General features: G+C 35.5%; 1 protein-coding gene across 1 annotated transcript; it reads right to left on the reverse strand.

The window, feature by feature from the left end:
• Nucleotides 1-1216: 1216 nt before the first annotated feature.
• On the reverse strand, nt 1217-14362 carry LOC132173055 (uncharacterized). Its single transcript, XM_059584621.1, has 12 exons — nt 14139-14362; nt 13965-14024; nt 13710-13880; nt 12108-12239; nt 8928-9067; nt 6744-6830; nt 5947-6072; nt 4298-4450; nt 2809-2910; nt 1990-2160; nt 1815-1894; nt 1217-1557 (listed from the first exon to the last, which is right to left on the reverse strand). The coding sequence occupies exons 1-12, from the start codon at nt 14167-14169 to the stop codon at nt 1524-1526; spliced, it is 1287 nt and encodes a 428-aa protein (XP_059440604.1). The 5' UTR covers nt 14170-14362; the 3' UTR covers nt 1217-1523.
• Nucleotides 14363-14784: the final 422 nt, after the last annotated feature.

The following is a 14784-nucleotide window of genomic DNA, read 5'->3' on the forward strand; positions in this document are numbered from 1 at the left end:
TTAACTTCTTCAAGAATGAAAGTTTGTGTTATTAGATTTCTTGCTAAATTTCAATCAATGGAACAATAAAAATCATTCGATCAAATAGAATAATATTGATAATTAATTATGATTCAACTCCTCTTGTATTTGTATAAACAAGGTAAGATATATAGTGGAAAAAGGAAATTAATTTAGAAGATGAAGGGATGCTTTTTGCAAATGTGAAAACCAAAATAAGAAATACTTGACAAGTTTTGGTCAATTTTATGCAAGACGTAAAATGATTTCAAAAAATGATTTTGCATTTTACGGTGTTTAGTGCGACGTAAAATAGTGGTCAAATTGAAATCATTTTCTGTTGACCAGAAAATCCTTCATTAACCACCATAAATTGGTTTCCAATTTAAAATTTTGTAATTTTGTAAACCAATTTTCCCAATCCTTCATTAACCCTTAAGGCTAGCAAAAAAATAAAAATGCTCCTATGGATTTCTCAATAAGACAAATACCCATATAAATTCGAAAAAAATAATAATAATTTTTTTAAAAGAAAATTTTAATTTAAAAAACAAGATTTTTTTATTTTATTTTTTTAAAAAAAGAAAATTTTTATTTTTTTAAACGGACATTTGTATTTAAAAGAAACGATTTTTTTTAAAAAAAGAACCGAATTTTTTTTTAACGAAATTTTTTTAAAAACATAAACTTTTATTTAAAAAAAATTTAAAAAAACGAAAATTTTCAATTTTTATAAAGAAAATCGATTTTTTTTTTTTTTTTAAAAAAAATTCTTATAAAAAGGATTTTTATTTTTATTTTTAAATTTGGCCACCCCCGATTTTATTTTGTTTTTTGTTTTTATTTTACTAAGGATAGTTTAGTCATTAGGGAGAACATTGACAATTTTGGGGAGGACTTTGTCTATTGGGTGATAATTTGAGGAAGATATGTAGACTTTTCCCTAATATTTTTATATTGTGAATAAAAATTACATTTTATAGGTTAATATAATTAAATAAAAATATTTAATTTTCTGTACACACGCTAAACGCCAGAAAAAATGACTTTCCAGAAAACATTTTTCAACCAAAAACAAGCGGAGACCAAATACTTTATTGGTGCATAAACTATACACGTAGCTTATTTCATTTGCCACTGCATATCGTATTATAAGAAGATTAACAGATAGGCCATGCATCGTGGTGGACACAAAGCAGAGTTATTCAATGGCCAAGCTCCTCTTCCATTCATGCCTGCATTACATGCATAACACCATCAAAATAAGTAGTTATTTTCCTTTCCAAATAACAACACTAATATTTTGTCCGCGTAGGTGCACGAGTCAAAAGAGTTACTTTTGAGTAATCAAAGCGGCCCTGAGAGAGTAAGCTCCCAGTTTCTATTTCTGTATGGTATAAACAACAAAAAAAAAAGTAAGCTCCCAGTTTCTCAGATGAGGAGGCCCCCTTCAAGTCTTTATCCGCACATTCAAGTCCTTCATTCCTCTTGTGACAACTTTTGGGAAATCAGAAGATGGCAAACTATGATTTCTTCTTCCCAGCTTCAACAGCTTCCCTGCAAAGATGGCAGGTAGTCAGAGTATGCATTTGATTCATAAAACAAAATTTGCAGGCTCTCTGAAAGTCTAATATGTCCAATATAGACACCCTCTTAACTTCAACAATGTGAATAATTTCGCAGGTTTCACAATTGGTATAGAGACCCATAACCATACTGCAATTTTATTTATTTATTTTTTAAAATTTCCTAAGTCACCAGCATCCAAAAATCAAGGCCTAAGTAAGTCCAGAGAAGTTGGAACTGTTCACTACCTGAAGGCATTTGCAAGCTCCTTATTTTCAGGGTCGAGCATCACTCCCTCATAGAAAGAGTTGGCTGCTTCATCAAACCTCTGCAATAATAAGAGCAAAACAACTAACATCAGACCACAAAGACCAAAATTTTTGTTTCAAGTGCTACGGTCCAGATGGGAACATGAGAGCTCGCCTGCAATAAACGCAAAACTGCGGCTTCCTGATAGCAAGCTTTTGGCCAATCTGGTCTTAATGTTCGGCAGGACTTTGCATCAGCTAAGGCATCCTCAGCTTGACCCAAACACATCCAACAAAGGCTCCGATTGGAAAGCAAAGTAGCATCAGTGGGATCAAAATCGGTTGCCTGTATACGCATCACCAAACAAGAGAGTCACAAAGCTGAAAGCTCACGTGTCTGGCAATACATTCAAAGTAGCTAAATGTATAACTATATTTGGAAGCAAAAGCAACACCTTAAATAAATTCTAGACATATGAAGCAAGGACACTTCAAGATAAATGTCATACCCTTATATGATAATGGATAAGATGGATTACAAAGAAACATAGCCTCAGGTGGGTGATGGTATACGAGATTACAAAGATTATAAATGAGGATATAAATCTAAATACCAGATCCATGTACCTGCCTAAGTAACTGTACTCAAGACTTTATTGATTTAAATAATCAAATCCACTCTAATTCTGTTCAAACTAATTTCTCTAGTCAAAGCTTCACTCTAATTCTGTCAGAAGAGTAGCCTGGACAAATGTGAGTGAGAAGAGACACTAAATTTTATAGGCAGCTGTCCACAAAAGATGCTTCCATTGGTTACAGAATAAGTTTTACCCAAGAATATTTCATATTGTACTGTGTTCTCTGCTATCAACTGATCAAGCATGAGAGCGACCAAAATAGAAAATCATAGGCTTGCAACCAAGCAAGGAAACTTTTCAATAGTCAAAGCAGAAAATATTCAACAAGTCCAAGAAACAACAGAAGAAGTACGTACTTGGGTATAAGCTTCTACAGCCATATGATACTCTTTTCTTTTGAAAGCATCATCTCCTCTTGATTTTGCTTCTGTAGCTTTCTTCTTTGCTTCTCGTGCAACCTGAAATGTTAAACATTCATGACAACAAACACAAGACTACAAGAATTCCAACAGACTACATCCAAAATATTTAAGATGAGTAATTCATAGGGATGATAATCCTTATGACCTGACACTTCAGACAAATAGTTCAATACCTCCAACAATTCAATTCAAAAATTCAAATCCAAGAAATAGATCCCAACAAGTATGGGATCTTCCTGACTTGGACTATAAGCACAAGTCCTCCAATCATAAGCTGTAAGTACGTTCAATTCCTTGCAAGTGACAGAAGGGAGAACCACTTCATTGCACCATAATTAAAAATTATTCAGAAATCATCCCGAAATTGCATCGTAATTTTTCTTTTCAGCAGCATTTAGTGTTTCTACCACAATGGCTGAAATTTTCAATTCAAACTCAATATCTTATAGAAAATGTTTTGCAGTACTACTTGAAATAAAAACAGTAATTGACCCAAGAAAGTCCTTGGGTCAGTCTTTTGATTGAACTAACGGTTAACCAGGTACAATCAGAATATTGAATTCTGAATTGAATTTATGAAATCATGTAGTGATGAGTTTGAGTTCTACATAATCAATGTCTACAGGTTATCCAGTGCAATCTTACCAGGAAAAGTAAAACCTGGGAACCATCCAGTTTCAGGCAATAGACAATCTAATGAAGAATCTTTTTATAAAAAAAAAGTAATCGGCACATATCATTAAAACTTTAAAAGTATAAAGCGCTCCTAATGAAGAATCTGAGCAGCATTAAAGTATAACAAACAAAAGGCACCTTCAAAAAAAAAAAAAAAAAAAGAAAGAAAGAAAAAAGAAGTGGAACCTCATGGAGAACTTGCTTTGGTAGTGCGGTTTCCTTCGGCACATTAACGGTAATTTATTTAGAATTGATATCAACTATGTCAGTGTTTATTTGTCGCCCTGGATTAGTCTTTTATTTCATCTTTTCCTTCATTTCTTAAGTGGGCAGACTTTCTTTCACTGTGTGTAATCTCCTTTCCTACCAAAATTTGCTTTTGCTTCTCATATAAAAATACACAAACAAAAGTCATTTCACATGGGCACTAGAGCTCAAAATACCTATGAATGGAGAAAGACTCATTTTTTGCATTCTAATCCAAATGAGAAACAATAAACATTTAGTCGCTGCTATGTTGTGTATCAGGCTAACAGAAAAACACAACAGTGTGTTAAAATAACATCATTTAAAATCAAAATCCTACACTCAGAGATTGAATATTTAGTCTTTAGTTTAAGCAGATAACATTTCTAGTATAAAACACTACTTAGCCCACAGAAGTAAATATTTATGATCATTGAAAAAGTTGGTCATCTTCCTCTAATCCCAACATATCTAAACTAAATGTCAGGATCTTAATTAATACCTGTTCTTTGCTACGTTTAAACTGCATGTACTCAAGTATTCCATCAACGGTCCAATTTGGAATGGCTTCAACTTTTGATGTCAATGGAAAAAGAATCTCAACAGCTTGTGGATAGCCTCTTGCAGCTGCAACCTGGATTGGCTTCTCACCACCCTGTGATGCCAAAACATTCAAAAGCTAATTCATTTGGCAATGAAATCGACTAACATTAATGTGGAAGAAACCATCTCTAACTATCTTTTTATGCAATCATACAACCCACCAATTGAAACAACAACCAATTTGTAAATCAAAGTAACTATGGTTGATATGCTAGGCAATGGTGGCTAACTCTAGCTTTTTGGTAACCTAAGAGTAAGCTTGGAAAAGAATCTAATATAGATCAATGCTTTAATAGTTATGGTGACTCAACCATAAACGCTTTCCTAAATTAAATCATATGCAAAAGTGGACAATAGCAGGGTCAATTTGGATAGACCTCCAAGTTGGTAAGTAGATTACAGGTTGGAATAGAGCAAGGAAAGTAATACAAAAACATTTGAGGAGTTCCAATGTGTCTTTGCTAAAAACGTGTTGCCTAGAGAAAGATGGGGCTTTCCCCAAATCTTATAATAAAAGAAGCATCAGTTGCAAATTCTTCATGTACAGTGAAGTTTGAAACAATATTTTGATCAGTAAAATACTTATTTTAATCAGCATAAAATTCATTAAAAAGCACCAAAGGGGGGCGCCCCCCAAGTACACGGAGCAATACAAAAAGAGTAGAAGAGGAAGATTTACATTACAAATCAAGTCCTAGATTAAGTGCATCAATGAATAAAATGTTTTAGACACTGCATTTCTTTTCTTACATTTGTTGCCCACTGAAACAAGAAAGGTACTACATAGAAATGTAATAAGAAGAAACTAGATAGGGCACACTCGCAGGCACGGCACAGCACATGTAAGGAGAGAAAAGATGAACATATATTTTGAGTTTTGATCATGTATAGAACTCTAAATAGAAATAAATAGAGGGACGACATGCGGAAGGTGCAACTGCATAACACATTCCACAACCTAAACCTAACACAATTTGAAAGTTTAAGAAACCAATATACTTCAGCTAGTAAGAAGCAAAAGAAAATAAAGTCAGATGGAAATATAATTTTACTGTTAGTAAGGAGGCCAAAGTGTCAAAAAGCATCATCTTTCTTTCTGCTGGGGATTTCATTTTCTTATATGCCATTTTGATAAATATACATTAAAAGTCTTCAGAAAAAGAAAAAAAAAATCTTAAGTGTCACAAATCAATTAAATCCTCGACCTTTTTTTTGGGAGGGGGGGTGGGGGGGTATGTATTTTTAAGTAGATCAAACCCCCCCTATAATCCCAATAGAGAGCACTAAAAAAACCCAGTCATCATTCATTCATATGCCACTGAAGAAAAAAAAAACAGATGAGCCACATCTTTAACTGTAAATTGTATTTTGGCTGAACAGATATAGGGAAAAAACAATGAAACAAAGTGGACAGAACAACATATTAACCCAAGAGCATTTCTCTAACACTCCTAACAAGTAAATGCACATATACAAACAAGAGATAAACAAGTGAATAGCTTGATTTACTTCTCAAGTAGAAAAATGTAGCGAATAGTACAGCCTCACCACTTCAGTGGCATTTGGATCAGCTCCAGCTTTCAACAAACAGTTTATGATTTCTAAACTCCCTTTATAAGCAGCCATATGCAAAGGGGTTGCTCCACTAAAGCTAAAATTTACATTGGCACCTGCCTATAAATTAGAATATGCAAAAATTAACAGCACAAAGTCAATATATAAGTTATATTCTGTGAACACATACATAAACAGAAAGCTGAAACACAGATGTTCAAGCACCAAAGAAGCATTCTTTTACATTAGCCCTAAGCTTTACGCAAAGTCAATATACAGTACAATAATCAAGTTCAATTAAGAGTATATGCCATCATATTTGATCAATGCAATATGATTTCATTTACAAAAGTCCAAAACTTGTATATGTAACAAGCTTGATTCAAACATAGGTCCATTTTATTACTTACAAGGCCAACCGTTGTTAAGTAACTAACTAGATTCAGGTATTGCAACTGTTTCCTTTTTTCGTTACTTTTAAAAGTCTTAAAAGTATTCTCTTATTGAACATATGACAATTTAGCTCCACAGAACAAGATGTATCCAGATTCTTTACTTACCATCCCCCTATCTACAAAGAATTAACAATCCTTTTCCACAAATAACTTGTCTAAAGAAGAATAAAATCCCTACTGAATCCTCCCCAACCCTCCAAAAGGAACTGAGCTTTTTTTTTGATAAGTAAGGAACTGAGCAATACTAATGAAACATATAATGTCTTCCTTTATTGGGTAGAAAGCACTGCCACAATGTCCATGTCATACATCAGAAGATGAAGAAAAGTATAGAACCTGTATCAACAACTCTAAGCATGCCAGTGAACTGGAAGCCACTGTTATTGCCATTGGAGTAACATTCTTATCTGTAACAAAATTAAGCTGCAAAACAATATTAAGAAAATAAATTAAACAATAGAAGAGAATCTTACTGCACATTTCAATGATATAACTTAACAAAAGATTCTTTTATAATATTACTACCCTCTTCGCAATTATAATGTACATATAAAAAAATATACATATTACTACCCTCAAAACTCCTAAGCAAATGACATAAGGGAAACAACAAAAAAATGATGTCTAAATCTTCTGACAAAAATTCCATGTCAAGAAAATGATATAGATATGAGTAATGCTACATACTACACCCTCATCCCACTCGGTTGATGTGACAGTGCCCACCTTTCATTAAAAAAAATAAAATAAAATAAAATAAAATAAATAATAAAAAAATTCAATGGCAGATGGGACTGCCACCTCAACCCAATGGAATGGTGGTATAGTATAAAGCATTTCTCTCTAGATATATTTAAATGATCGAGTAGATCAATACCCATTATTTATATTCCAAAAACTATCATAGTGTTGGTACGTTATCATGCTTACACTTGATTATTGCTTATAGTTTAGGATTTCTGAAACCATCTTTAAGCATTGACTGCTACTTTAGTAGTGTTCTTATAGGTATGCATGAGTTCTTTGAATCAAACACTTTTTTGTCCTTCTCATCTATGCCACAAATCTTCTGCCAACTTCAGTATTGTCCAGCAACCACAGAATAAATCATGTCAGATGCCTAAAAATTAATCCTTCAATCTGCCAACACAACCAGCTAACACAACTGTATCTTTCTATGATTGATGTTGAAACGTGGTTGGATGACAACCGTCAAAGATAATCCAGGATAATATTCACTTTTGAAGCCTAACTCATTTTGTGTGATAAATGTGACATCATTATTACACTGAAGACTTAAGGTTAAAGAATATGTCCTCCAAAATCAATAATAAGTATTCTGCCCATAATAGCTAACAAAGCTGATGGGCAAGAACTAAATGGGATCCTTCCAATGATGGATCCCCAACCTCTTAAATAACAATATTATGCAACGATTACTACAAGGCCTGCACACAGGTTTTAATTATTGAAGACAAGAGACTGAACATCTGATTACACACATAAGACATCATCATAACAAGTACCTTCCATATCTCATCGCAACTACTCATAAGTCGCCTGCATTGCCGAAGTGAGAGCCGCTTGTTGATTGGTTCCATTAAATGAATATTTTAGTTATATGGGAAGGATATTTACTGGGGAATGTGTAATACACAATTGGAACCAATCAACCAGTGGATCTTTTTTCGGCAATGCAGGCATGATAATGCGTAATGGAGTACAAACGCAACACGAAAATCATATGAAATACTGAAAATATATATTAAACAGTCCATAAAATTAATAACAAAAAATTATTAAATAAACAAATACTCGCAGCAAGTCAAAGTAACTAATACTGGGCAAGAAGTCCACAGATAGATGGAGACCAAAACCCAATGGCCAAAAGAAACCCTAACCCCACTTGACACACCAGGGAGGCGGGAGCCCTAATTAAAGAAACAGAACTAGAAATGCTCCCATAATCGTACCATAAGGACCAAGGAGAACAATGAGGCCCTGCATACCTAAAAGTGGGTAAACCAAGCACAGGAAAGGTTCAATCCAGCTTGAGCAATTCTTGGACTGAGAAGGGTCCCCCCCCTCCCCCCAGCTCACTAGCCAGCAATCGCAATCACATAAACATGAGAAGTGTTTCTCCAGTCGAAATATCTACAAGGGAACCCATACTTCCCTAGATGATTAAATTCAAGAAGGTGCACCAACTATAGTCAAATATCCTAAGCCAGTGTAACTATCCGAACATATCACATGACATAAGAGAGAAAGCCAAATCTATGGGAGCTCCTCAATCAATTAGTATGAGATGCTCCTAGAAAAATAAGTTTTCGATATCGAAGTTTCTGTCAAACACAAGAAAAACACTATAACAAGAAGAGAGTCCCAGGAGTGGCTCTCTCTCTTCAGCTCTTGCAACCAAAATAGCACAATAAGATGGCATGGGTCACAGACACAAACATTTATTGAAAACAAATAAAAGATAAATATTACAATAACAAAAGAGAAATGCAAGCTCACACTAGCATGGTGTTCCAAAAGAACTTTCACAGACTCTTCTTGTCCAAGAGCAGCAGCCACCATTAAAGGAGTACCAGCATCAATTTGAGGATCAATATCAACACCTTTGGAGAGTAAAATCCTCAGCAACTCAATTTCTCCTGTAAGTAATCACAAAAAGTATATTCAAAGTGGGATTTAAATGAAAAATCACTGAAGTTAAGAGTATTAAATTCTTTACATATAACCATGTTATGCAAATATATACATCAACACCTTTTGAATGAATAAGGTGTTCTTGATGGTTTGAAGGAAGAGAGAGCTTTACCTGTTGAAGAGAAATTCAAGGAACACAAAGCCATTAGTGATTTGGAGACAGCTACCATATTGGAGAGGAGATGAGTAGGAGGCTGAAGTTGAGGGCACTATGGTTAAAGAGGGTGACAAAAGTACAAAGTTTTTCCAACGAGTAGCCAACTTGAATAGGAGAAACAACTCCATTGAGTCTCAGTTAGTAAATGGCTCAATTTCTTCTGATCAAACCGAAATCAGGGATCACATAGTACAATTCTATGATAGATTGTTTATTGAACAGTTTAGTTGGCAGCCCAACCTAGATGGGCTTGCTTTTGATTCCATTGATGATGAGGAGGCCCCCTTGTTAGAGAGACCGTTTGAGAAGATTGAGGTCCTCGAGGTGGTGAAAGGTATGAACAATGAAGAGGCGTCAGTCCCTGTTGGTTTTTATCAAAGCTATCTAGGGGTGTTCCATGATTTTCATGGGAAAAGTTCAAAAAAAGCCTTAATGCCAATTTCATTGCCCTCATTTTGAAGAAATTCGGGGCAATTGACGTTCAGGACTTTCGACCTATTAGTCTTGTGAGTGGACTTTAGGATAGTATTGCCAAAGTCCTAGCCAATAGGTTGAGAAGGGTTGTGGAGAAGAGTATCTCGAAGTCCCAAAATGCTTTTGTTAAAGGTAGGTAAATCTTTGACTGTCCTTATAGCAAATGAATGTTTTGATAGTAGGATCAGATCTAGTGAGCTAGAGGCGCTTTGCAAATTGGACGTTGAGGACTATGATCATGCCAATTGGGAGTTCTTATTATATTTATTGAGATGCTGATTCATGGAGAAATGGCGCTTTTTGATAGCGCATTATATTTCTTCAGTGCATTTTTCTGTTTTGGTGAATGGCAATCTATCCGAATTCTTCATTAGTTCCCGTGATTTGAGATATGGAGATCCTTTGTCTCCTTTGTTGTTTGCTATCGTTATGTAGACTTTAAGTAAAATGCTATTTGCAATTGTTAATGGGGGCTTTCTTTCGGACTTTTCTGTGGTGTTTAGGAACTATGGTGTGCTTAATATTTCCCGCCTTCTATTTGTGGATGACACCTTGATATTTTGTGGGACTAATCCAGACCACCTCCACTATCCTTGTGCCTTATTTTTATGCTTTGAAGATGTATCCGGTTTGAAATTAATCTGGCTCAGTTGGAAGGAACTATGTTGTGCTTAATATTTCCCACCTTCTGTTTGCAGATGACACCTCGATATTTTGTGGGAGTAATCCAGACCACCTCCACTATCTATGTGTCTTATTTTTATGCTTTGAAGGTGTATCTGGTTTGAAATGAATCTGGCTCAGTTGGAAGGAACTATGGTGTGCTTAATATTTCCTACCTTCTGTTTGCAGATGACACCTTGATATTTTGTGGAAGTAATCCAGATCACCTCCACTATCTATGTGTCTTATTTTTATGCTTTGAAGATGTATCCGATTTGAAATTAATCTGGCTCAGTTGGAATTGGTTCATGTGGCAATGTCATTAATGTTGATGACTTGGCTTGTATTCTGGATTGCGGATTTCTTCTTTTCCTTTTTTGAAGTATCTTGGTCTTCCGTTGGGAGCCTCTTTTAAGATCAAATCTATTTGGGATGGTGTTATTGAGAAGATATAGTTTTGTTTGGCTAGTTGAAAGAGGATGTACTTGCCCAAAGTTGGTACGATTACCTCAATCAAGAGCTCCCTATCCAATTTACCCAAGTATTTCATGTCTTTTTTCCCCCTTTTTGCTGGTGTGGCCAACATTTTTTTTTTTTTTGATAAGTAATTTTGCATATCAAAAGTGCAAAGGACGCAACTCTCGTACACATGAAGTATACAAGAGAATGCTGGAAAAGAACAAAAAAGGAAAAAGAAAAAACAAACCCCCAAAGAAACCCTAAAACCCAAAGAAAGCCTAAACCCACACAACCAAGCAAAAAAAACCCCTCAAAAAACCAAGAACCCGACTGCAAAGCAACACAAACACACCCAAAAACCGAACAACACCAAAAGCAACACACCAAAAATGCCAACAAAGCTCAAAGGCTACCAAACTAGCCCATAAGAAAAACCCACAATCTCACTACAAACAGAAAACCTCACACCCGAAACCCATAAGGAACTCAGCGCTTCCGCTCATGAGCTTTGCCTTCCCCCGCCGATTGGATGTGGTTGCATCGCCATAATTCACAGAGCTCTTCAAATTAAAGAGCTCCCTATTGCCTTTAGCCTTAATCCGAGCAACCTTAACTTCCCTAAGAAAATCCTCTTCAACAGCATCCAACAACGCCAAAGTTGGATCCTCCTCTTTGTCACAATCCGACATCCAATCAAGGGGGTCGGGGAAGAAATCACACTCAATCATCTCCTTAGACGGGCCGACACCAACTGGATGGTAAACATCCAGAGGGACGAGGGCCTCACCGTCCACGACGGTCCACACCATCCCATAGCTCGCCACCCTGATCCCTCACAACGATCTCCCCAGACGGACTGAAGCCTACTGGCCGGCTAATTTTGGGATTGGGTCAAACATTGAGGCTGGAATCCTCCCCCTTAACAACATCCACTGTTAAAGACGACAAATCGATCGGCAACTTAGGCGAGAGAGGGTGGACTAGGCGAAGAGTTCAAATTTCAACTGGTAAGTTGTTCCAAGATTTTTTTAGCTTACCAAAAAAATTAAAATTTATTAAAACGAGATCTGTTAGAAGAGATAAAAATATCTTTAGGATTAGGACCATAGAAACAAATAACGACATCATGCTAAAAAGATGTGACTCACTGATCAAATAAGGAGAGATCATGCAAACCAGCAAAATTAGGAATAAACTTCTCACACACTCAAGAAGGTAATTAGAATGCGTACCAAATGCGGCACAACGATGCAGTAACGTGGTCCCAGAGTCAACACGTACATCAGGATTGGCACCACACTCAAGAAGGTATTTGGCAGTATCAGTACGTCTTTGTAGGGCAGCATGAATAAGAGGAGTCTTACCTGTAGATAAATAACAAAAATTAATAGATAAGCCAAAACATCATTACCAGTAAGCATGAAACCTTTAAGAAAAGAGAATGCATGTCATCTCATGTTTACTTACATATACTATTAAATCAAAGACAAATAAATGTCAACCACATAAAATATGACAAGTTTGTTTACTAATGATTAAAGGATAATGTAAACCACTCAAAATCAAAATGACTCATGAACTACAATGGCAGCAATTGGACAACTATATCTGCCAAATCCAAGATTACAGTAGCATCTGAACCTCTTGATATTCATTTGTGAACCATAAGGCATGACAATACGTTTTATGTTAATTGTGAACCAACAAAACCCCTCCTTATTTTCCTTCATCTTGATAACACAACCCTTCTGTGATGCTTTGCTGTCATGCGTACCTCTATAATTTGAAGCATGACTTGCAAACAACTTGTGCAAATGAAACATATAAAGTGTAAGATGATGAAATATTATCGTGAGAGGCAAGAGAACCATCTAATCATTCATATGATCTTTAACAGGTTACAAGGCAATTCCATGCCCATGCGATCTAGTCCCTGCAGGTTATCTTTTGAAGGTTTCTAGTCTTACTTATCAAGGAATATGAACAATACAGAACAATGCAATAGTATTAAGTTTGGGTATCCTATGTGGCACTAAGGAAACATATTTTAGTCATACTTTTTAAAGAACAAGAAGCTATATCAAGTTATAGCAGGAATGTCATCCCTCATTGCTTTTTCAGGGTTCACAATAAAAAAAATTTGCAGAAACTCTTACTCCTATTGACTATAGCAGAAAATGCACTAGTTAAATAATTTATTTACCAAAACATTTGTTCCAAAAAGATATGCAACATACCCATCTCCTTGTTATTATCATTTTCCGTTCTCTACATCAATTTTAATAGCCTAAGAGCTTAATATTCTAAACATGTAGAGCGGCCTCCATTCTGCAACCTGCAAAAGTACTGTAATACTCTCTAAAACCCAAAAGGAAAAAAAATATATAAACCACCATGAGCTCCACCGACATGCTTCATACAAATTAAACCAATTTTAGTTTTTGAGGGCAAATATGCCAGCCACGGATACCAATCCAATAGTATCATCATTGATAATGAAACACAATAAATAGAGTCTTTCCCACCTAGCATACAAACATGACGGAGAAGGAGAAAACTATTATATCAAAACTATAAAACCTACAAAGGAAATGCAATTCAAAGTACATTTGCCACATGCGCTTTCCACAAAGACTAACCAGAAAGTCTATCAAACGATAAAAACAACACTCATACATTGTACTTTCCTAAATGATCATTTTCCCCGACAATATATCAAAAGGGTACCCTTTTTTTCTAATATAATTGAACCAATCAACATATACCCTACACAATGTAGAAGAGGGTATGAAGAAAATAATAAATAGAGACAATGTATGAAATTAGGCGCATACCACCGTTATCTTTTGTATCAACATCAAGCTTCAAGTCTTCCAACAAGTACTTGCAAACCTCAGTCTGCCCCGCGTTGGCCGCAAAGTGAAGGACCCCTCGATTGCTGGGATCCTTGATATCCGCGACCGTTATCGCCAACCCCTTCACCTCGTTAAGCTGCCCCACCAAGTCTATCCCAATAAAATTCAACCCAAAATATACAATCAAAACATTCCCGCTCACAAATAAATGAACATACAAAAATATGAACTTACTCTTCAAGAGATTGAGATTGCCGGTACGAGCAGCATTCAGAAATTGAACTTTCTGTCTCACTGCATTGAGTAGCAGAAAGAGAAAAAAGAAGCATTCAAGTACTTTGAGAGTTACAAAACACAGCCTAACTCAGACAAGGAACCAAAGTGCAAAACTATTCATGTTGAGAGGACCTGGAAAGGCATCAGACGCATCGGGGGCCATGATGATTTGGTAAAGCACAAGTAGAAGTAGAAGAGGAAGAAGTTGTAATCAACTCTCAACACAAAGCTTTCTTTTTTTAAAACTTCACAAAGCTACTTTTCGCGCGTTTTATATTCTTAAGGGTTAAATACCTGGGTATTCAAGCGGTTAGGTTTTGCCAACCGATAACCGATTATAACCGCAAACCGATTTGGTAGTCGGTTATTAAAAATCGCTAATCGACTAGGGTAGTTAGTAATTTTAGGAGTAGGACAAAGTGGTTATAACCGATAACCAAACTATATATATATATATATATATATATATATATAACATCCAAAACGAGTCATTTTGGAGGGAGTATAACATGAAACCCATAGGGATATGATTTCATCTTATTCTCCCAGTCCCTCCCTACCTCTCAATCCCTTATTCTCTCATTCCACAGCGCCCGTATTTTATAGTTTTTCATCTTTTTGGAAACATTTTAGCCTAAAATGATTAAAATAAGCCCAAAAATAACCAATTAAAGGCCCGAAATACTTAAAAAGCGCAAAAGTCCAAAAAAAAAAAAAATAATTATAACTGGTCAATTATTGGATTAAATAACCAATAACCGCATAGACGGTTGCAGTT

The sequence above is a fragment of the Corylus avellana genome, chromosome ca2 (genome assembly GCF_901000735.1).
Source record: "Corylus avellana chromosome ca2, CavTom2PMs-1.0".
NCBI classification, from domain to species: domain Eukaryota; kingdom Viridiplantae; phylum Streptophyta; class Magnoliopsida; order Fagales; family Betulaceae; genus Corylus; species Corylus avellana.

What these genes read in the sequence shown, in the direction of transcription:
- LOC132173055 (XM_059584621.1), bottom strand. Translation starts at nt 14,169, where the DNA reads ATGGCCCCCGATGCGTCTGATGCCTTTCCAG. An exon ending in ATCCAAATGCCACTGAAGTG is followed by an intron (nt 4,451 to 5,946) that starts GTGAGGCTGTAC and finishes TTGGCATCACAG; the next exon opens with GGTGGTGAGAAGCCAATCCA. An exon ending in GAGCTTGCAAATGCCTTCAG is followed by an intron (nt 1,558 to 1,814) that starts GTAGTGAACAGT and finishes CCATCTTTGCAG; the next exon opens with GGAAGCTGTTGAAGCTGGGA.